The 24,090-nt window shown below is 43.2% G+C and overlaps 1 protein-coding gene across 2 annotated transcripts in view; it reads right to left on the bottom strand.

Moving 5' to 3' along the window:
- slc1a2b (solute carrier family 1 member 2b) overlaps positions 1-24,090 on the bottom strand; it is a 41,117-nt gene that overhangs the window by 2,172 nt on the left and 14,855 nt on the right. Inside the window, exons 2-11 of one of the 2 annotated variants that reach the window (XM_029696664.1) lie at positions 11,216-11,355; positions 7,988-8,140; positions 7,448-7,698; positions 7,104-7,254; positions 6,674-6,800; positions 6,252-6,485; positions 5,870-6,064; positions 5,371-5,505; positions 4,384-4,621; positions 1-2,479 (exon numbers count right to left, since the gene is read on the bottom strand). The exon at positions 1-2,479 is cut by the window's left edge and continues 2,172 nt beyond it. In XM_029696664.1, the coding sequence (XP_029552524.1) occupies positions 2,411-2,479; positions 4,384-4,621; positions 5,371-5,505; positions 5,870-6,064; positions 6,252-6,485; positions 6,674-6,800; positions 7,104-7,254; positions 7,448-7,698; positions 7,988-8,140; positions 11,216-11,345 (1,683 nt within the window). In that variant the 5' untranslated portion in view covers positions 11,346-11,355 and the 3' untranslated portion in view covers positions 1-2,410. The remainder of the gene's footprint in view (positions 2,480-4,383; positions 4,622-5,370; positions 5,506-5,869; positions 6,065-6,251; positions 6,486-6,673; positions 6,801-7,103; positions 7,255-7,447; positions 7,699-7,987; positions 8,141-11,215; positions 11,356-24,090) is intronic. The other variant, XM_029696665.1, reaches the window with a different exon arrangement.

Below are 24,090 nucleotides of genomic sequence, written 5' to 3'. Positions count from 1 at the left end.
CCGGTGACCTAACTTTGTGTGTGTTTCTCTTTTTAGACATTTAGGTTCCATTAGGGGGATAGAATTCTCCTTCCTAATAGTTGGGAAGTCTGCAGTGAACATTTCAGGCATCCAGATGACTGCTCTACAGTAGTAACCATATGAGACCAATGATACACATAGCTGCAGCATTCAGGGTTTCTGAGAACAGTCGTCAGCATCTGTGGTAAGAGGTTAGAGTTGTTTAATCACTAAGGAGACCCCTCTAAGGGTCTGGAAAAAAAATAGTTAGGATGTAATACCTCCACCTGGCCACTAGTTGTGCAGCGAGTTATCAACCTGTTGAAACTTGCACTTTTATTTAAGCTCTGTGGTTGTTCTGTACCATCTTTGATAAAATATGTGTGTTTGTGCTTTCATGCAAAAGGGAACCCAAGAAAGTTTGAATCACTGGATTATTAATGTTGGAAAATTTGGCAAGTTTTTGTGTGCTGTTCCTAACAAGAATCCCTTAATAAAAGTACTATTTATGAATAGTTGTAAAGGGAATCTTTATCTCTGTCATATAGGTGCAAGTATACAAAAAATCTCTTTGAAAAATATCAAGGTGGTAAACAGTCAACATGTTCAAAGTCAAGCATTCATATCCAGCTTGTGCTATACAAGGCAATTGTCAATGGCCTATTTTCTTTCATGAGCAGCTAAACGTGTTGAGGACTTTGTGAAAGTGTCTCTTTCATTTCCATGGAGTTCATGCGCTGCCTGAGTATAGTTTCCCTTATTGGGTTCTTCAAATTATGAATGATGAATGTGAAAAGAGATCAGTGTCAAAAAGGGATACAAAAAATCATACGTAACTACTTTATACTCAAAGCTGCAATTGTGCTATATGGACTCAGTATTCAATTTATATTCTGTTTTTGTATTCTGTTTTAAAACAACTTAATTTGTGCTTTATATTTTCATACTAATCATGGTTCTAGATATATTTCTAGATCCTTCCCAATTAACTCTTGGTTCTCATTTTTGTTGGCCTCACATCATGAAATTGATATCTTCAGAATATCTGGTAGGGGTATAATAAATACTTCCTAGTACTTTTAACTAATTAATATGAAATACAGCCTTGAACTGAAGATATTGATATATTTGTATTTGGGGACACATTTTACCTTTACTTTTGATTTTCATGTGTTGCAGTAATTGCGGGGCAGAGAGCTTTATCAATTTCTTAATAGCTCATTTGGAAGAGTTTAAATGAGTGATGAGACACTTTCTACCTGGAGTTAGCTACAAATGGATTGTGTGCAGAGTAAGAAACCCCAAAAGACGATATCAATGACTGTCAGTGAAGTCATGGAGGCGTTTCAAAGGCTTCTGGCTTGATTGATCATATGCCTGTTTGGTCCTTATTAGTAATGGGGAGATATGTCATGTTCTCACTCCCATCCCATACACACACACCCACACACACATACACACACAAATCACACACACACAAATCACACAGATACAGTATATAATCTCACACTAGAGTCGACATTGAAAAAGTCCCTCTCCCTTACAGTAGTCAACAAAATGTATAACAATAAAAAAGGGAGGAGAGGTTCCATGTTTCTTTTGTATTTTGTGCTTTTCAGAGAACGTGTGCTTGTGGAGTAAGGCTCAGTCTGCAGACCCTGCCTTATCTCTACATTCTACATTATCACCAACGTGGTTCCCCCATGGGATTGTGGGTAATAGCAGGTAGCAAAGACACTCAAATAGGTTACAGGGGCTCTGTCGGGTATAGGTAAAAGGTTATCTTGTGAGGTAAAAGGGGCCAGGGGTCAAATAACAGCTGTCTACTGTGGTATCATTGGTAATAGTAATGACACGCTTCTAAAAATATCATGTGGAGTTTGATACAGGCATACCTTATGTTTAGCATGATTCAAACTCTTATGTCCCACACTCCGTCTGTTGTTAGACTGCCAGATTGCCAGTGTCAAACTCACAGCTACCATCACACTCTGAAGGACTGTTATTCCAGTGTTACTCCCCCACACACTGACCCTCCCCCCTGTTTTGAATGCAGTGCTCTCATAGAAACAATTCTAGGAATAATTTAAGTAACAGTTTGTTTTTCTCTTCCCACCCTCCCTCCCAAGCCTTGATGTCCGTTGTTCAAGTGTTTGCTATGATGCACACATTAGTGTTCTAACAGGTAAAACATACCTCTGTTATCGTTTCACTGATAAGTTAATTAGTATTATTCATCTCAGTCAGTCAGATAGATGGTTAGAAACACTGTAAAGGGACTAATAAAAATGCTAAATAAAGCTACATAAGAAAAACAATTAGTAGTTCTGTTCGCATGACTCTTTTTTTCGTTCACTCATTTTTTCACCAGATAGGAAAGCCTGTGGAGCTGGGGATGTGTGTGCTGGCTTTATTCACTTTTCCGGGGTTCCTCCTCAACGGCTGCCGCAGCAGTAGAGCCGTTAGTGGCCAAGGTTACCTGAAAGCAATCACCATGGAGATCTAAACAGCAGGTTCACACATCTGGGTGAACAGGCACAGTGCATGCTTCATGATCTGGACTTAATGCTTTTGAGCACAGACACCAGAAGAACTGTAAAACAACTATGATCTTTTGGTTTGCATTTGATTGCACATGCAGTATATACTTAAAGCCTTTTACTTTAAAATGGTATATCATTTGCAATGGTTTTATTTTAAAAATAAACTATCATAAGAAAAAATAGGTTCTGTACTCCAATGATAACATTTATGATAATATAGAAGACAGGTGAATTCTGAAGGTATCAGGAAGCCCTGGACAACCACTGAGGATCATGCTGATGGAAGCACGGAAGTCTTAACAACGAGCACCAACCCTTTCTACTGACCTGAGAACAATCAACATATAATCACAACTTTAGCATGCAGTGACATATTAACATTTATTAAATACAAAGAAAAAGATACAAAGAAAACAAGGTACAAAATACAACAAAATGAGTGCAATGTTATGTTTTAGTCTGTACACATTATTTTGCAAAGCGTTCTACAATGGTTTGCGTCTTTGGATAAATGTTAGAACAGTTATTTGAGGTAATTTATATACAGCCAAGACACACAAGAAAATAAGGAGAGAAAACATTGGAAGAAAACAGCCTTTGTGCCATGCTTCGCTAGTTTAATGGATGGATACAAAAATGTCAGAATATATTGTCTTGGTCTGACCATTGGAGTGCAAGGGCCTCGGTGTTGCTAAGCAACACCCTTGATCCTGTAATAAATGAATGGGTTCATCAGTAGGCCCTTTGATAGTAGGGCCTGCTGCACTAGAAAACAAGCAGCCCAAATTCCTCCACACTATAATAGCAGCCAGTGGATTCAAAGTGTTACTGTTTCAGATTCTGCATGAGCTACTTTGCATCTTCCAATTTCGCAAGACAGATTTCTCACAACTAGCAAGAATAGCTAGTGTGTAAATGCAAAAGCATCTCAACTCTAAAGACTGAGAATCACTCAGTCCCAGTCTGGAGGGTGCCAGGGATCAGTCAATATATGCAGTGCTAATGAAGGACTATATCGCATTCTCTGAATGTTTATATCCCAACATAAATTCAATTCTCTTTAAAATTACACATTTAGACAGAGGACTTTAAGTCATTTTAAGGGATATGACAGAGTATGAAGAGAATGCACCGCTACAGCACCTTTCTCATAAACCTCACAAAAGCTAATTTGATCACAAATTGATAAATGATGCCACGAAAGCAGCAGGAGTAATCCAGCACAGCCTCTGAAGCAGCCCGGGGAAAGACCTTAAGCCCCATCATTTGACAAGGGATTTGGGGCCAGAGATGTGGGGGTGAAACCTGCATGTGTAGTGAAGGGGGGTGGAGGTTTGCTGGGGCTCATCACGTAATTTCCTGAGGTCCTAGCTTAGATGGCTTTTCCTCTCTCTCAGATCCAGCCCCAGCAGGTTGAAAGGGAAGGAACAAGGCTGGGAGGAGAGTGGGGGAGTTGGTGGTGGTGGGGGGGTGGGGAGGACATTAGGGCAGAGCTAAGATTGCACTGCTTTTCATTGACATTCTGAAAAAAGCATTTATATTTGTTCTGTTTTGGTTAGCACACGGATTTGGATTTGCACTTGTAGTTTGGAATGTATTCTTAGTCATAAAAATGACACAAAAGCTGCTACTCCAAGCGAATGCACACTGAAATATATACAGTACATGTGTATTTTTTTGGTCTTTTTCAGATTTTCTTCTTAAAATAACGCTGTGTGTATTTACAGTGGCATCATACAAACATGAAAAATGAAAGAGAGAAAAGAAAAGGTGCAGTTCGAGCATGCAGCATGTTAGGCGTCTATATACAAGTATCTATGTGCGTAAGCGTGAATTGTACCTTGCACTCATCTACTACGACTGAATTGTGAGCGGCATACTGGACGCACTGGTTGGAGTTGTTTTCATGGTGGTTCTTGAGGTCATCATAGTAGGACGAGGTCTTGTTCATCATCTCGATGTCGCCCGACTTGTCATGTGTAGCGTCCAGCTCGTCCAGCTCAGCCTTGGACAGGTGGTACACGATACCCGCGCCATACGAGTCTCCCACCACATTCACAGAGGTACGGAACCGGTCCCTGGGATAGGAAAAATGAATGGTTGGGAATACACCAGTGTTGTGTGGAGATAAAAACAAAATGGTTTGGATAGGGGTAGAACAATTTTAAATAACAATCATTGAAAGCTTGGTGTACATACACTAATTGTACGAAATATTAAGGACACCTTCCTTGTATTGAGTTGCACCCCTTCCTTCCTCCAACCCTCCCCAGAACAGCATTCATTTGTCAGGGAATGGATTCAACAATGTGTCGAAAGCATTCCACAGGGATTCTGGCCCATGTTGACTCCAATGCTTCCCACAGATGTGTCAAGTTGGCTGGATGTCCTTTGAGTAGTGGAACATCCTTAATACACACGGGAAACTGTGAAAGACCCAGCAGCATTGCCATTCTTGACACAAACTGGTGTGTCTGGCACCCACTACCATACCCCGTTCAAAGGCACTTAAATATTGTGTCTTGCTCATTCACCCTCTGAATGGCACACATACACAATCCACTTAATTGTCTTAAGGCTTAAAAAACATTATTTAACCTGTCTCCTCCCCTTCATCTACACTGATTGAAGTGGATTTAACAAGTGACATCAATAAGTGATCATAACTTTCGCATGGATTCACCTGGTCAGTATGTGTCATGGAAAGAGCAGATGTCCTCAATGTTTTGTATACAGTACTCAGTGTATACAATAAGCTCATTTTACTTTGAATGCATATGACTACATGCACTTGGTTCTGAGTCACTAGCAATGCAGATCAACTCACAGGAGCCAGTCAACAGCAACCAGCAGACTGATGTCCTGAGTTGGCAGGCCGACTGCAGTGAGGATCAGAAGCATAGTCACCAGTCCAGCACTGGGAATACTGGCCGCACCAACACTGGCCAGGGTAGCTGTCAGACTGCATGGGGAGAAAGAGAGGCAAGAGAGAAACAACTTCATGGTTAAAATTGCTCTACAGATTAAGTTTAAATTCCAAAGGCCAAGGACTGTCTTAAAGAGCTAATGGGTACAGCTACTTCATGAAACACGTTCAGACTGAGTTGGTGTGACTATAATAATAATATAGTGATTTAGGATATTGGGATTGCCATCACAGATTGTTATAAACACATAAACACATAACTATGTATGCTAACTGTACGTGTCTTTGAATAATAGTGTCCGCTAAATGTAATGTAACGTTTATGTCATTACTTACATTAAGAAGGTAAGCAGTGAAACTCCCACCCTGATCAGAAAATATGTCCTATAGCAGTCCCCACCTGACAGTGACGATCTGACCAGCATCCAGGTAGATGTTGTTCATCTGGGCGATAAAGATGGCTGCCACGGCCTCGTAGAGGGCGGTTCCGTCCATGTTGATGGTGGCGCCGACAGGGAGCACGAAACGGGTGACTCTCTTATCGATGCCCAAGTTTTCCTCCAGGCAACGGAAGGTGACAGGCAGTGTCCCAGCACTGACAGAGACAAACACAGGTAGAGTATGAGAGAATCATGCTGTTACGCACAGTATTCCACAACATTCAGCACAGATATGAAAGATTTGACAGATTTTATACTTTTCTATAAAAGGTTATCTGTAAATTTACAGTGACAGCAGTTAGATAGTGTAAATAGTGAGGCATCCATGTATGTGGCCCTTGCCTGGAGGCTGTCCCCAAGGCAGTGATCCAGGCCTGGAAGATGCCCATGAAGAAGGTGTAGGGGTTTTTCCTGACAATGGCAAAGTAGATGGCAGGCAGGAAGATGGCTCCGTGGATGATCAAGCCCACGATCACGGTCACCATGTACATCCCCAGCTGCCTTGCAACCACCTCCAGGTCATCGATGGAGATGATCTTACCACAGATCAGGCAGCAAATACCGAAGGGAGAGTACCTAGGGGCAGAGGAGAGGTTTAACAATGTATACATTCTAATGAGAAAGATGTATCCATCTCAGTCAACATCTACAATATATGCCAGATTATCAAATGTAGATGTACAAACACTCATAAAGTAGACGCACATGTCTATGACTAGCATAAGTCCATACAGAATGTGCTTGAAAGGCTAAAGACCTCTTACCACATGATCATGATAACCAGGTTCATAACAATCTCGTTGAGGATGTTGAAGAACTCCAGCATGAGCTTGGCCCTCTCTCCCATCTTCCCCATGCAGATGCCGAAAGCAATGAAAAAGCCAATCACTCCTGCATCACACAATCAGGAGAGAGAATCACAACTGGGAATGAGTAGAGTAAATGGGCTCACAGAGAGATATGGAGAGAGAGGATCATAGTGAATGGAGAAATTATTTTTATGACGATGAATAAAAATATGATACAGTTAGTGAGGTAGAATGAGCTGCACCCAGGGCTCCGTTGAGGTGTGATATGATGCGATGCACTGGTTTATTCTCAGACAGAGGTAAAGACAATTTAAAAGTGCCATTTCTTTCAGTTTGGCGGTTGTAGAAACAATTGCGACCTGGTCCAAAAGAGAAGCCGCCATACCTAACACATTCATGCCACTCTTAAACTGGAGGGACTTCTTGATGATGAACTCAGGCTCCTTAGTGGCGTTGGACAGGAGGCCCTCCAAGGTGGTGGTGGCATTGATGTCTTCCTCAATCACCTTCTCCACCTTCTTAGTGACCGTTTGGATCTGAGGTTGGACAAGAGAAGACAGACAAGTCTTTAATATCTTACATCTCAATCCATCTTAACTTTTGGTAACTAGGGTTAAGGACACAAAGATAAAATGTTCTTCATAAAACTGAATCGTTCTGGGAGTGCCTCATCCAGGCCATTATTAACTCGCCTGGTTAAATATATCTGGGTGTTTTAGTGTACTGTACCTGCTGGAAGCAGGCCTGCACCAGGTTCTCAGGGAACAGGTTCCTAATGAGGTCAAAGAAGGCATCCAGGCTGGACACATCATCGTGCTTTTGGCCATCTCCCAGCTGCTCCTTCATCTTGGGGTCTCCAGGGTGTATGGCCAGCACTAGGATGACTCCCAGCACTGCAGCAATCACCGTGGTGGACATGTAGTAGACCATTGCCCTGGTGCCCAGGCGACCGCTAGACTTGGCATCTAGACCAGCCAGACCTGCAGCCAAAACAAGCATTTTTAAGCCTTGCATTTTTCCTCTATTGTATCTAATATGTGTTGATATAGAAGTGTGAAATAAGTGTACTAAGTTACTTTTTAAGTGCTAATAGTGAAAGACGATGATTGATACTGTGGCAATTAATAAATAATAACCTGAATAAACTGTATTTAAAAAAACTAAACGTTTTATATCGGCATTAACATATTGGTCTATAATTACTGTATATATTAGGAGAAACAGCAGTTCTCTCTCTTCTGTTGAACCCATGACTCTATCATACTGTACCTGTGATTAAGCTGGAGATGATGAGAGGCAGGATCAACATCTTCAGCATCCTCATCAGGATGTCTCCAGGGAACGCAATCACCATGACAATGTCTGGGTGGATTGGAGAGGCATAACGAAGCAGCATCCCAGACACAGCCCCCAGAATCACACCTGGAGAATGAGAGGGGAAAGAGGGGGTCAGTTGCTATGAAGAGGTGTGAAAAAATGCTGTGTCTGGGAATGAGAGAAACACCATAAGACGAGAGGGGAACCAATGCTAAACAGAGACCAGAGACAGAGCAGTTCGGAGAGAGAGAGAGCAGTGGCGAGGAGGTCCTGTGCCACAGTGTTCATAACAAACATAGAGCAGGGAAGGCAAGAGGTCCCTAACTCAGAGGCCAGCCAAGGAGTTGAGAGCAAGTGGGATTGGAAAGTGACCCTAGAGTGGTCTGTCTGGTTACTTTGTGAGAAGGTCTGGGATAACATGGGGACTTTCTCCATTTAGAAAACATTTTGTAATTCTGTACAGAGAGAGTTTGGATATAACAAGAATGATTTCCAAATGGGTCTAGCTTATTATAAAAGGTGAGCTATAAGAAGATTGACAGATCATAACAATATTTCATTTCCATAGGTCTGCCTTAAATCACTGCTTCTTGTTGCATATTAATTCAGCAGTCTGGAACTTGTTATGAGTGGATGTGGATTACATGCCATTTATAGGGGCCATTGGGTAGTGGTGGACTAAATCACAAGAGGTTGATTTAGTCTGATAGAGGATTAAGAGCAGATCTCTTTGAAGGGAGAGGAGCTTCAGACAGGGAGAGGTTCCTACGGTGCTTGGAGGAGCATCTATATTCTCTCTGGAGAAGGCAGATTCTCTAGGAAACAGTCAGTTAGCAGCAGGGTAGGATAGTAACTCAGTATATGGAGGAGGCCTATAACCAAGGGGAATTCTGAGGAAAATAATGACACTCTCCTCTGATCCTATGCTGGCCCTGACTGTATAACTATGTGCCCTAAACCCCACCTGACCTCAAATGCTTCCCAAAGCTCAACCTTGATTAACATCCCTAACCCACTCTCCAAATCCCATCTACATGTACACCACCGTTCAAAAGTTTGGGGTCACTTAGAAATGTCCTTGTTTTCCATGAAAACATACATGAAATGAGTTGCAAAATGAAAAGGAAATATAGTCAAGACGTTGACAAGGTTATAAATAATGATTTTTAATTGAAATAATAATTGTGTCCTTCAAACTTTGCTTTTGTCAAAGAATCCTCCATTTGCAGCAATTACAGCCTTGCAGACCTTTGGCATTCTAGTTGTCAATTTGTTGAGGTAATCTGAAGCACCTCCCACAAGTTGGATTGGCTTGATGGGCACTTCTTATGTAGCATACGGTCAAGCTAATCCCACAACAGCTCAATAGGGTTGAGATCCGGTGACTGTGCTGGCCACTCCATTATAGACAGAATACCAGCTGACTGCTTCTTCCCTAAATAGTTCTTGCATAGTTTGGAGCTGTGCTTTGGGTCATTGTCCTGTTGTAGGCTCCAATTAAGCGCTGTCAACAGGGTATGGCATGGCATTGCAAAATGGAGTGATAGCCTTCCTTCTTCAAGATCCCTTTTACCCTGTACAAATCTCCCGCTTTACCACCACCAAAGCACCCCCAGACCATCACATTGCCTCCACCATGCTGGACAGATGGTGTCCAATATTCCTCTGTCCAGTGTCTGTGTTCTTTTGTCTATCTTAATCTTTTATTTCAATTGCCCAGTCTGAGATATGGCTTTTCCTTTGCAACTCTGCCTAGAAGGCCAGCAACCCGGAGTCGCCTCTTCACTGTTGACATAGAGACTGGTGTTTTGCGGGTACTATTTAATGAAGCTGCCAGTTGAGGACTTGTGAGGAGTCTGTTTCTCAAACTAGACACTCTAATGTCCTCTTGCTCAGTTGTGCACCGGTGCCTCCCATTCCTCTTTCTATTCTGGTTAGAGACAGTTTGCTCTGTTTTGTGGATGGACTAGTACACAGCATTGTACGAGATCTTCAGTTTCTTGGCAATTTCTCCCATGGAATAGCCTTCATTTCTCAGAACAAGAATAGAGTGACGAGTTTCAGAAGAAAGTTCTTTGTTTCTGGCCATTTTGAGCCTGTAATCGAACCCACAAATGCTGATGCTCCAGATACTCAACTAGTCTAAAGAAGGCCAGTTTTTTTGCTTCTTTAATCAGGACAACATTTTTCAGCAGTGCTAACATAATTGCAAAAGGGTTTTCTAATGATCATTTAGCCTTTTAAAATAATACATTTGGATTAGCTAACACAATGTGCCGTTGGAACACAGGAGTGATGGTTGCTGATAATGGGCTTCTGTACGTGTATTTAGATAGTCCATAAAAATCTGCTGTTTCCAGCTACAACAGTCATTTACAACATTAACAATGTCTACACTGTATTCTGATCAATGTTATGTTATTTTAATAGACAAAACAATCGCTTTTCTTTCAAAAACAAGGACATTTCTAAGTGACCCCAAACTTTTGAACGGTAGTGTATCCTAAACAGAAAACTAGCCCCCGATCCCCCAACACCCCAACCTCTCCAGCCATGTCCTTCCACCCCCAAAGCCTCCTCCCCCATTTGCTCCAGAGAGAGAGCTGGCATCTGAGTGCTCATGCCCCCTGCAGCCGTGTCTGCACACTGGCCCTGTGGTCAGTCTCTGTTCCTGTCCCTGGCTCTGTCTCCCTCTGTCCTGCTCAGGCCAGACAAAACTAGGCCCAGACCCCAAACTACCCCCCTACTAGGCTGCACTTTCTCTGCTGCTAGATCCCTGCCAAATATCACAGGCCCTGGGAGGCTGTTTCACAACACAGTCTGCAATACAAACCTTTTAAGCTCACTGATAGCTGTAAGCTGTTTTAGATTCAAGCACAGCTTCAGAAACGTAACCTCACCCCACTGATGCTGCACACCTGCTGGATGAGGAGGACACTTGTTTTCCTGTGCATGGAGCATCCTACATCTTTAACCCTCTCTATGATCGCTAATGATCAATACCGCTATGGGAGCCACTATGAGAGTGTTCTGCCAAGTGGTCTGTGATGTACATATTACACAAGCTCACACACACAGGAAAGAAGGTTGGGAGAAAGGCAGGAGGGGAAAGAGAGAGAGCGAGAGAGAGAGAGAGATTGTGATATTGTGCTTGGTAAAACAGCTGATGATTGTACTGACCGAGTACAGTGAGCGTGAGCAGCAGGTTCTTGAAAAGAGAAGAGAAGCAGCTGATACACTTGTTCCTGGGCCTGGCCTCGATGGGCTCCAGGTGACTTTCGTGCATCCTCACCTCCACTTGCTTAGGCATGATGCTGGCACTGTGTCAGAGAGAAAGAGGGAGATAGAGAGAGAGAAAGAGGGAGACAGAGAGAGAAAGAGGGAGCCAGAGAGAGAGAAAGTTATTTAAACATGCATAATCTGCATTTGACAGGCCCCAGTTTGGTACAGCAGTCACATGTCTGGCGAAACTATGGATGCACATTAATCATAACGCATGTGCTTGTGACTGTACTCATATTGTGAGTGTGAGGAAGGAGGTTAGATTGTGTCTTTACAGTAAAATAGATTAACAATCCCCAATCCAACTCAGCCTTTGTTTTGGACGTTGAGGGTTGAATAACCTGCCTATCGATTGGTCCAGCTTACCACCTACTGTACATGCAAACCTATTTTTACAGCGATAAAATGTCATAAAATCAAATACTCTGAATACAAACACCATAGAAACAATGACGGGTTTATATCGTCACTCTTGATGACGGGATCACCCTTCACTCTTCTTCAATAGTCTCTAAAGAGCTACGAAATAAATGAACCCCTACTTTCAGAGTGTGAAGAAAATTTATCCTAAACATCAACCAGTCAAATGCACACAAATACTCTAAGACACAACCAAAATCAGCCAGGGAAACACCAACTTGAGAACAATCTCTCCAGCGTGGTCCCCGCTGAGGTAATGGGAGGGGGATTTTAACCATGAACTGATTTCAGCTGAAGTCACCTGCAGCCCAGAGGACAACACAGGTTCCCCTAGGGGTGGGCCACGGTCCCCCTCTGAGCCTTCACTGAGAGTAGAGGAAGAGAGACCGATGGAGGAAGGGAAAGAGGGGATGTAGAGAGGTGGAGGAGACAGTCTATAACAAGACCTATTGGAGATGATGGGGAATGGTACAAGAGTAACAGACAGACTGACTGACAGTTTGAACTTATCTGGACAATATATCTCTCTTCCTTTCTTTTTCTCACATGTTCCTTCTCCACTCCACCCACCCCCTTCTCCTCTCTCCTTCTACCTCTAACCTCTTCTTTTCTCCATTTCTCCATTATCGTATGTCCGGAGGTTCCACTCAGTATGGCTGGCCTATAGGAACTGAAATGGGGCTTTTGACCAGTAATTACCTGTCTGTAATTTGTATTATCTGTAATAATGGTATGGGAACAAAAAAGCATTTTATTTTGTGAAGTGGTTTCCTGCATCAAACAACACAACATTTCAGTCACCTCCTTGTCTGAAGGACAGGTGGATGAACAGGTTCATGTCAAGCCCTACATCTTTTTTTTGAAAAGTCTCATGGAATGTAGGACTACATTGAGTACCACACATTGGCTGCTACTGTAGGCTGAATGATAGAACAGCTATTTCCATGTTAAAATGTTATGGGATGCATTTTCTCCGTTGTTTCTGATGGTAGGCCACTCTGGTAGGCCTACATTATGATCAAATAGCCACTGTCTGAAACTGTAACTTAAAGCGGGTACAACCTCAGTGTTCACAGTAAACGCACTGGAAGTATTTCACAAAGTTCAAGTTCGCGCTCAGCAGACCTGAAATTTGCTCAGTGCCGGAAAAATGTTGGGCGTCAACTAGACTTTTAAAGTAGCTTTACAAATTGAAGTGTTTGCTCGTTAGAGCAGTGTAAACAAGAGTCTATTTGTGTTAATTGGAGAAATGAGAGGAGAGACAGCTGTGGCTGTCATACAACACTCGCACAAGTGTGAAGGAAGATGACGATGACATGTTGGGAAGGAGAGGGAATGGTTTACTAGAGAGACTGATACATCTTTGTTTCTCAATTCATACATCTCTATTATGTCATTCACAATCCACTGTCCCAGCAATTTGTTTGAAAAACATCTTTAGAATTTCACTTTTAAAACATCAGTCAATTATCTGACAGAGATGATTGTTTAATTTGTTAGTCACCATACGCCCATTGACCCTATTCATGAAGCATGACAGTTAATAGATTACAAAGAAGGATGAAGAGGAAATAAACTGAATCAGTGATTCTGAACTTTGACCGTACCCCTGGGGTTAGCAGTACCACAGTCACAAATACACAGAGGGTGTCCCAGTCTCCTCAATAGACCTCTGTTGCTCACATCCTTACCCTCATGGACACTAATGACTAAACGGAATTGAGAGACTTCCACCTAGTCATCATTCATCAAGTCTTTTTTACAGTGGTAGAGCGAAAGATGGACAGAACACAGTTAGAGAGCAATGTAGCTAAGATTCTGTATTTTGTTTTGGGAAGAAGCCAAAGTATTGACACATTTTTTAACCAACCTTATAGGTTCGGTGTTGCACAACGAAACACCATTCACCGGACACACAGGCAAACACAGATACACACACAACCACACATGCTGAGGAGAAGATGTAAGAAAGGGGATCTCAGACTCTATAATGATGTGTCTAAGGCTTGGCTTTAGGATAGAACAGCTGGCCTGTTCCTAGGCACACAGATGGAGCGAAGACTCCCACTTATTCACTTCCTATTTCATACGTGTGAAAAGCAGAAAGGACATGTAAACACCATGCACAGGCACACATCAGTCATCATCACACTATCATCGCAGCTGTTATTATTGCTTTGGGTTGTTGAAGGAGAAGCCATATTAATTAGAAGGAAATGTAATACAAAACAATCTATTTGTAGTATGGAGAGATCTACTGCATGAATGCTGTTAATTAAATTATTTTTCCTCTCTTTTCATTATAGTTAGACCGAGGGCGAGGGGGAAGTGGGGAGGGCTGTGACATTATGATTAACTATGAATGGCACTCGCATTAGTTCTCCTGTCACAGTACTAGCCGATACAAGATACGTCCAGACAAGAGCCATCCGATTCAACAGAATAACTAGCAAATTAGAGCAATCACAATAATAGTTACAGGAACTCAATTCCTTTCTTTCTCAGACATTTACATTTTATTCATTCAGCAGACACTCCTATCCAGAGCAATTAGGGTTACTTGCCTTGCTCAAGGGCACATCAACAGTTTTCTCACCTAGTCAGCTTGGGGATTCAAACCAGCAACCTTTCGGTCACTGGCCCAACGCTCTTCACCACTAGGCTACCTGCCTGCTACCTCCCATTCATCCCTACTCTATTGTTCACTCCTCCTCTGTCTGATGGGATAGTCAGATAAACCAGATAGTGAGCTCGGTCAGAGTAATTGAGTTACAGAACAGTAGCGTGCGGTTGCTGGCCCAGATGACATGAACGTTTCAGTCACTAAGCTAGGGTATGGATCAACTCCCTGTGACCTCAGGTACCATACATTAGGACATGGGGGATGTCTATATCGTAGTGAACCCCTCCCATCACTATCACCCCTATTACCATGACAATGATCTTACTCTGGAGATGTCAGGTTTAATTACATTTTCATTCACCTGCATTGGTGCAATTTCATTTTTCAGCTGAAAACACCCAGTCTTTATCACATATCCATATTTTTTGGCACGTCTAACTTCAAGTTTGTATCATCAGAACAGATAGGATAAGAAAATGCCATTTCAGTATATGACAGTAGGCTGTCCATCATTTTACTGCCACATACAATATGTGTGCATTGTCACACATACTGTAGTGTATTATAAAGTACAGCATAGCTTATTGTAATGTTACTGCTGTACTTTGTATCAAGCTACAATGTTTATACACACCACATATTTATTTATTTACTGGATTCTTGACATAGCTCACTCTAATATATCTACGGCTGTACATATCATTCTTTGTATATCTTGTGTAAATTATTCCAGTGTACATACGTATTGATTTCATTTTGATTACTGTTACACTGCTATTTGAGATTTTAATTGGATTTGTCACGACGTTCTTGATTATTATTCTTGTTTTTATATTTTAATTATTTGTGTACTTGTTTGACATTGTACTGCCTTGTTAGGAGCTAGTAACATTTTGCTGCACCCGCTAAAACATCTGCTAAACTGTGTATGCAACCAATAAACCTTGATTTGATTTGATGTATTCTTAATCATGGAAAAGTCATTGGGTTCCCTAATATCACATAAGGTAGGTGCACTTCTCATTAGGCCACCAAAGGCTTGATGCAAACTAGGTGAGAACAGAGGTGACATGGGGATAGTAGACATAAAAACCTGAACATCCATTTTCAGTTTCTGTTTAGTTCCTCTGTAATTAAATTGTATTCAAACCACCATGGCCAGACATGCCATCTGTGATCATATCACTTTATGGCTAATATCATGTGAACACTCCTTCAGGCCTATTGTAACAGCCGTTGTATGAAGTAGACCAAGGCGCAGCGGGTTGAGTGCTCATTTTAACACTTAACAAAAATAACGACAGCTAAACAGTTTTTCAGGCTAACCCTAGCAGTGCAAACACAACTTCCCACCAGGGACAGGTGAAAACAGGGCTACCTAAGTATGACTCTCAATCAGCAACAACAATGTACAGCTGTTCCTGATTGAGAGCCATACCAGGCTAACACAAAGAAATACACAACATAGATAGAACATAGAAATACACAACATAGAACATAACCAAAACCCCGGAATACTCTAAACAAACACCCCTCTACATAAACACATATATCAACAAACCCCGAACCACATAAAACAAACACCCCCCTGCCACGTCCTGACCAAACTGCAATAACAAATAACCCCGTTACTGGTCAGGACGTGACACCTATAGTCTCTTTCTAGGCACAGACAGTACCTTCACATTGTGCATAATTGTCACGTCCTGACCATAGCAAGATGTTATTTTCTATGGTAGAGTAGGTCAGGGTGTGACAGGGGGTGTTTTTCTATGTTTTCTATTTCTATGTTCAGGTTCTAGTTTTGTATTTCTATGTTGGGGTTGTTTGGGATGATCTCCAATTAGAGGCAGCTGGTCCTCGTTGTCTCTAATTGGAGATCATACTTATGTAGGGGGATTTTCCACCTGGGTTTGTGGGAGATTGTTTCTGAGTAGTGTATGTTTCACCGCTGCATCGCGGTTTGTTTCTGTTCTGTCAGTTTATTTTGTATGTATCGCATAGTTTCACGCTGAAAATAAAATGTGGAACGACACACACGCTGCACTTTGGTCTGCTTCTCCTTGTGACAATGATTTAAAACACTACGTCACAGGTCTGATCTTCCCATGCAAAAAGATTTCTCTGGGTTTCCTGGCTTGACTTTTTTTTCCCACTTAACATCAACTGTTATGAACATAACCCTATTTGTGAGTATAAGCTGCCTGTAGAAAATGCCCTAGACACGTTCAAACCGCTCCATGTTCCAAAAGCGCAGGTTTTCTCCGCTCATCAGCGACACCAGCAGACCACAGATGCCCTTTCATCAATCAACAATAGGATCACTGTGCCAGAGATGAGCAGAGTATTGCAGGAATGTACTTCATCTCTGGTGCGGTCGAGGTGAATGCTGTGTACATTGACCAAAGTTAATCTTCAGCCTCAGGCCAGGCTCTATAGGAGTCAGTCAGCCAATAGAAAGACAAGGTGGAATCCCTGCTGCTTCATCAGACACTGTCATAGGTATGTCAGAAGATATAACACCCCAGCACATTAACCTGAGGGCTACGACTGGATCTTCCAGCCACAGTTCACAGTAGGCCAGCAACTCTTTAGCATCCAGCAAGACAAGAGCATCCAGCCACACTGACCAGAGCTGCCCAGTCAGTCCTGATGTCTGTCACTACCATTGAAGTGGACCAGACTAGAGTCCAAAGGAAGCACATTCTAACACACAGATTCACACACACCATACAGAGGGCTAGAGGGAGGAGTACACTGCCTAGTTTAAAAGTGAAAATCCCTTAGGGGGTTCCTCAATCCATTCCCTACTGGATGGTCCTAGACAGAAAGCACTCTCTAATCTGGGCTTCATAACCTCTGTATGGGCCAGCGGACGAGTCTGAGAGACATTCTGCTGGAGAGATGAGCTAGTTTATGGCACGGGATGGTCAGTGCTTCTGTAAGCCTGTCCCTTTATGGATGGAAACAATGTTTAATGTTGTCGTCATGGTCAGAGGATGAGTTGTTAATGGGAAGCAGTGTCCAGCTATGTCATCAGACAATATATTGTATACTTCACCCAGCATCCCCAATACTGGTTCAGGGTGAAATGTTGCATCAGAAAACCTCTGGTTCCTGGTAATGTGGAGGTCACAAGGGGTTAACGTTATGCATGGATATCGGGGTCAATACACAACATAGAGGGATTAAGTTCCATCATAATGGTTCCTGATCAGGAATCCTAATCTTATATATCATGTATGTATGTATGTATATACCATATGTCAGTATGCTTCTAAAATATAATATAATAGTTGCCATGTACAGTACCAGTCAAACATTTTGACACACCTACTCATTCAAGGGTTTTTCTTTATTTGTCATCAAGGCAAAGGGTGGCTACTTTGAAAAATCTCAAATATAAAATGTATTTTGATTTATTTAACACTTTTTGGGTTAGTAAATGATTCCACATGTGTTATTTCCTAATTTTGATGTCTTCACTATTATTCTACAATGTAGAAAATGTCACACTCGTCGTAAAGATGGGACGAAGGCGCAGCGGGAATGTGTATACTCATCTTTTTTTATTCGGCAGAAAGAAGGAAAAACAAAAGTATACAAAAATAACAACGATAAACAGTCCTGTAAGGAATATAGCTAGCTATACAAGGAACAACTACCCACAGAAAAACACCCCTCTTAAATAGGACCTTCAACTAGGAGCAGCTGCTTCCAATTGAAGGTCAACCCCATTAACTAAACATAGAACTAGACATACTAGATAAACATAGAAATATACTAACATAGAACATAGCCCAACAAACCCCGAAATACTCTAAACAAACACCCCTCTTAAAACAGAACATAGCCCAACAAACCCCAAAACACTCTAAACAAACAGACCCCTGCCACGTCCTGACCAAACTACAATAACAAATAAGCCCTTTACTGGTCAGGACGTGACAGAAAATAATACAAATAAAGAAAAACCCTTGAACGAGTAGGTGTGTTCAAACTTTTGGCTGGTACTGTATGTGTCAGTAAGTACTGAATAGTAATCCTTTTTTTATTCTAGCCCTATATCAAGAACGCTATATCCATCAGATTGATATAAAAGCGGAATCAACATTTTCATACGTGACGAAGAAGTCATACATTTAGGCAACTTTATGACAATATCTAAAACAATCTATGAAATAACAGATATCACTGCATTCACACTGAAAGTCGACTTCACAGATGAAGGAGAATACCTCTAGGGTTGTCATCATACTGGTTTGTCCCCTGTCTCCCAGCAGCACTGGATTTCACAACCTACAGTATAGAGTACTATTACGTAATTCTAATCTAGGAAATGTGTTGGAAGCTATTTCCTCTCACAGACAAATGACCATCAGCCCAACAAAAGCCAGAGGAATGGCATCACTGCCAACAGAGGTTGTGGCATGAGAAATCACTCATCCCAAATCCCTTGACTTGTCATACTCTTTCAGACATTTCTAGCTTGGAGAGGAAAGAGACCATTTTGGGGATGAGGAGGGAGTGGGGAGGGAGATTCGCGGATACTGGGGTCATACCACCACCACCAAGCCAAAATTGGGGCCTACAAGGGGTAGGGCAGAGGGAGGGAGGTAGCAATCCCTGCTCTTGGCTGGGACCATGTGAAGCTCTCCGCTTCCCCTCTTCTCCCTCTGAGGGGCTTTTGTCCCGCCTGCAAACAGTGCTGTTGGCCCCAAGTCACCCGGCCAAGCGCTGAGTCCAAGCTGGCAGTGGCGAGAAAGGGAGAGATGGAGGGAGGGGGTATGGAGGGTATGAGTGGTGGGAGGGGGGCAGTGGGCATGTCAAGAATGCCAGTCCCATTGAGGGCCGTTGATGTCATGCCTATGCCCACCGTGGGAGAGCAGAGAAGAGGAGCGGAGGGGGGTGAGGCGCCCTTTTCTCTCCCCCCCACCCCTCCCTCCACAGTTCTCTTTTTCCGGAACGAATGAATCTTTCAGGAGCGGCAGGCCATTGTGTCCCATAATCGAAGGCGTTTATCCCAATTTTATGCTGCTTCCCGGGGCGAGGAGGTTCCCCGAGCTCTGGCTTTCAGAGGTCCGTTGTGGTGCAGTCAGCACCCAGAGGAGTTGTCATAGCAACACACCGCGCACCAGAGAGAAAGGGAAGAGAGGAGGCTCGATGGCTGCTGCGCACACGCACTCTCTTTCTCTCTGTCTCACACACACACACACACACACACACACACACACACACACACACACACACACACACACACACACACACACACACACACACACACACACACACACACACACACACACACACACTTGATAGATTAATGGAGGTAGTAGGCACCTTAGATTGTCATTTCAACTAAAGAAAGCAAGACCTCAAGGAACAGTGTGTAAAAAAAACATCAAATACACCCAGACACTATGGCAACACCTTTAAAACCACAGCAGCTTAACTAGCCTTTTCCCACACCCATCGCTCACATACCAAAGAACTATCCCAATTAAAATCAGCACAATACAGTACAACAGTACTCCACAAAGGACAATTCACTGACATTTCTGTATAGCACGTAAGGCAAGGCACTGGTGTGAATCTAATTACATTGTGACTCCAGAGTTTTTGCTTTCGAACACTTGTCTTGAAACTCTCCAGTGTGCTGGTTATAATGTGTGTGGTGCCAGAGCTGGAGGGCCAGGGAGATGTAAATGACCTGCAGTTTCCCAGTGGGCTCTGAGGGGCCCCATGCCCGTTCTCATAACTGTAGCACCACAATGTGGCTGTGAGGTAGAGATAGCTGGAGCTGGGCCAGGCAGGCCCCGGATATCTGTTGACCCCTTTGGGGCCTCCCAGCCACTTCCCATGCAGTAGGAGATGGGATCACACACTAGCCTGGATGGCTGTGAAAAAATATGCTTAAATTAACCTTTTAGCAAACACGTAAGGTTATGCCATGCGTAGAAAGAAGGAGATACATTCTTCAAAGTGAAGGAAAGGGGAAAGTTTTTAGCGAGTCTTCATTACGTATTCCACAAGGGTGGATAGGGTGAATGGATTCCAAGACATGTAGATGGTTGGACATGTATAGACACTGTTACTGTTGAGGAAACAACTGAATGGTTGTGTCAGAGGTGCTCAGAGAAATCTGATAACTACGTGGTATAGAGAATATCTGATATTGCCTACATAATGGTCTCCAGTTGCTAATCAGACCAAATTGCACCCTCGATTACTAAACATTTCTCCCTGTTTGTGCCCCCCGGCCTCTTCATATTATCAGAGCCAGAGCGGGACTGTGTGTGTGTGTGTGTGTGTGTGTGTGTGTGTGTGTGTGTGTGTGTGTGTGTGTGTGTGTGTGTGTGTGTGTGTGTGTGACACTAGCAACCTGGCTTGGGGTCGATGTTGGTCAAGCTGTTCTACTGCACTGGACCAAGAGGACTGTCCACTTTAGCCCCTCAGAGGGAGAAGAGGGGAAGCAGTGAGCTTCACAAGATCCCAGCCAACAACAGGGATAGCTGCTTGCCCCTCTCCCTCCTTCCCTCTTCTCTCCCCCTTGCAGGCCCCTCTTTTGGCATGGTGTGACCCCTGTGCCCGTATCCCCCTCTCCCCCTCCCTCCTTCATGCCAAGGCCACACACACACACTATTTAGAGAAAACATATCACCCTCATTGTAATTATCCTAGATCTGCACACATGGGATGCCACTTCAACATTGACTTATTTCAGTCAATATGGCTCTTTCAGGTCATGTGACATGGCCTGTGAAATGTGATACGTCCAAGTCCTGTAAAAAAGCTTTGCCATGGCACTTCCATTTTTTAACGAGAGAGAGAGAGCTGGCAGAGCTGGCTGAATCCGATTCATCTGTGCCATATTAATAGAGTGAGTAAGAAAAACAAAGACAGTGATTAAGGGTGAGTAAGAGTGAATGAGTTAGTGAGTGGATGAGTGAGCGAGAGGGAGGGAGAGTAAATAAATTAGTGAATGAATGAATCTCTCAGTTTTTCTCTCTGTCCCTCTCCTCCTCTATTCCTGTATCCCTTTTCCTATTCGCTCCCTCCAACTGCTATTCAGTCTCTCTCCACCTCTTACTCTCTCTCCCATGCTCCCCCTTTCTCTCTTTCTCTCTCTTCCATACTCATAGATAGTAATAAACAATACATTCTCTCAATTTCCATCTCTCACGCTTCTCTCCCTTACAGTCTTTTATGGTCTGATGCTGCTTTCAGCTTGTGGTTTTGTTGGCTCTCACAAAGACACCCCAAGGATTTGGTTTCTGGGTTGTCCATCTCCCTCCACCACTCTCCACCTCTCGACCAACCACCTCTCCACTTCCTCACCTCTCTCCATCTCTTCCTAAACATCCCTCCACCTCTCCACCTCTCTCCAACTTCCTCCCTTGGATGAAAATGCTGCAGAATGAAAGGCCAGCAGCGAATCTAGGAATGTCCCTCATCACACCTTCCTTTTCTCCCTCTCCATCTCTCCCTCGTTCCCTCCGCCTAATCAGAGAGGGGCTATGTTCCTACGCTAGAGCGCCTCTCCACCTCTATTCTCACCTCTCTCTTTCCTCTCATTTCTCTACTTTTCCCCATCCCTGCGTTCACGCTTGCATGAGGCAGCACTGCTATCATTAGTGCTGGCGCATCTGTTTAACAGAGCTGGCTGTACAGCACAGAAGAGAGGAGCGCAGCTTTTGATGGCTTCAGTCCGATCCCCACAGGAGCTCATTAAATCCGGAAGGAAGGCCCACCACACCCCCTCCTACACCGCTACACTGCACTGATCTATCAGAATGAGAGGGAGCGAAGGAGGGGGTGAAGGAGGGAGCAAAGGAGGGAGGGAGAGATAGATGGATGGGTGGAGGAAGAGAGGGGCAGGAGATAGAGATGGGAGGAGGAGGACAAAATGAGGGAAGGTGTGGGTGTTGGAAGAGGGAGGGAGACAAAGAAAGGGGGTGAGAAAGAGAGAGAGTAAGCGATAATGGAAAGAGAGTGAAGGGGAAAATGGGAGTGGATGGTTCAAGTGTAACATAGAGAGGCCAGATTAAAGCAACCAATTGAAGTGGAGATTGAGTATGTACTGTAAGTGTATTTGTATCTGAGAGGGATCCAGTCTGGGGGTTACAGGAGAGGCTGACATCTGTGTTAGAAGGCTCACCCTGTGAAATTAGATTATTGCATCTAGAAAACAATTTCTGTTTCATTCTTCACTAGGGTCACATGCCACACTCTCTAATGTACATAATGTGTGCAGATACACACACACACACACACACACACACACACACACACACACACACACACACACACACACACACACACACACACACACACACACACACACACACACACACACACAGTCAGCAGCATACATGCCTGTATAGCCAATCATCTCCTTGTGTCTGGTCCTGGTCATACAAGGCCAGTCGAAAGGGTTGCAATATCTCAGGATTTGCCAATAAGAGGACTAGGGAGGATGAATGTGCTTTTACTAATTAAACACTCCAGTCTGAGGACAACCCTTCAGACCCAGCATAGCTCTCCTGTACTCTACTCTCCTCACCCCACAGTATGGTTCTACACTCTTAGAAAAAAGCGTTCCAAAAGGCTTTTTCGGCTGAAAGGAGAGTACACTCTTAGAAAACAAGGTGCTATATAGAACCTTAAAGGGTTCTTCAGCTGTCCCCATAGGAGAACCCTTTGAAGAACCTTTTTTGTTTCCAGATAAAACTATTTTGGTTTCCATGTAAAACCCTCTGTAGAAAGGGTTCTACATGGAACCCAAAAGGGTTCTACCTGGAACCAAAAGGGTTTTACCTGCAACCAAAAAGGGTTCTTCAAAGGGTTCTCCTATGGGGACAGCTGAAGAACTGTCTATATGCTGTCTGTCTATATATAACTGTTCTATATAGCACCTTTGTTTCTAAGAGTGTGCTCTCCTTTCTTGCCTTCACACCACCCCAGACAGACAGCATTCCTCCACACTGACATACAGACACACGTAAGTGCAGGCACACACATAGACAGGCACATTATACCATATACTGGCAGCCGTATATGCTAATACCTAGCGCACAGTCAATACATCCAGCTCCATGCTGAACTGTTCATATCACAGAACGTTGGTGGCACCTTAATTGGGGAGGATGGCTCGTAATAATGGCTGGAAGGTATAAGTGGAATGGTTTAAAGTACATCAAACACATGATTTCCATGTGGTGATGCCGTTCCATTCGCTCCGTTCCAACCATTATTATGAGCCGTCCTCCCTTCAGCAGCCTCCTGTGGTTCATATACAGGCTTCACAATAACCCAGAGACATCCAGAGATATCCACTATACACGGGATGTCTATACAAACCTTATACAGGATGTGCTTCATTAGTGCAGACAGTCTCTGTCATCTACCAGCTGCTCTGTATCCAAAGACTCTATCATAGATTCCTCAAGACACAACTTATATCATACTGCTACCGTTACTCTAGAGATACCTACCTACAGAAGCACCATATGTCATCTACTGACTAGAAACAATGTAATGCTCACTAAACAGCAAGTACCACAGTAGTTGTACAACACTATGTGGAAAGAGTTGACTGAACATTCACACTGTTCTGTGACATACTTAACTCCTTGGTAAACACGTGTAAACTCTAACAGAACCAGGCTAATAGATGTTGACAGTGAGGGCATCAAGAATTCATTTTATATTGTGTCTCTCTAATTGTGAC

This window comes from Salmo trutta, chromosome 17, assembly GCF_901001165.1.
Source record: "Salmo trutta chromosome 17, fSalTru1.1, whole genome shotgun sequence".
Taxonomy (NCBI): domain Eukaryota; kingdom Metazoa; phylum Chordata; class Actinopteri; order Salmoniformes; family Salmonidae; genus Salmo; species Salmo trutta.
Note: the sequence above shows the minus strand (reverse complement) of the source record. Positions and strands in the feature narration are given on the sequence as shown.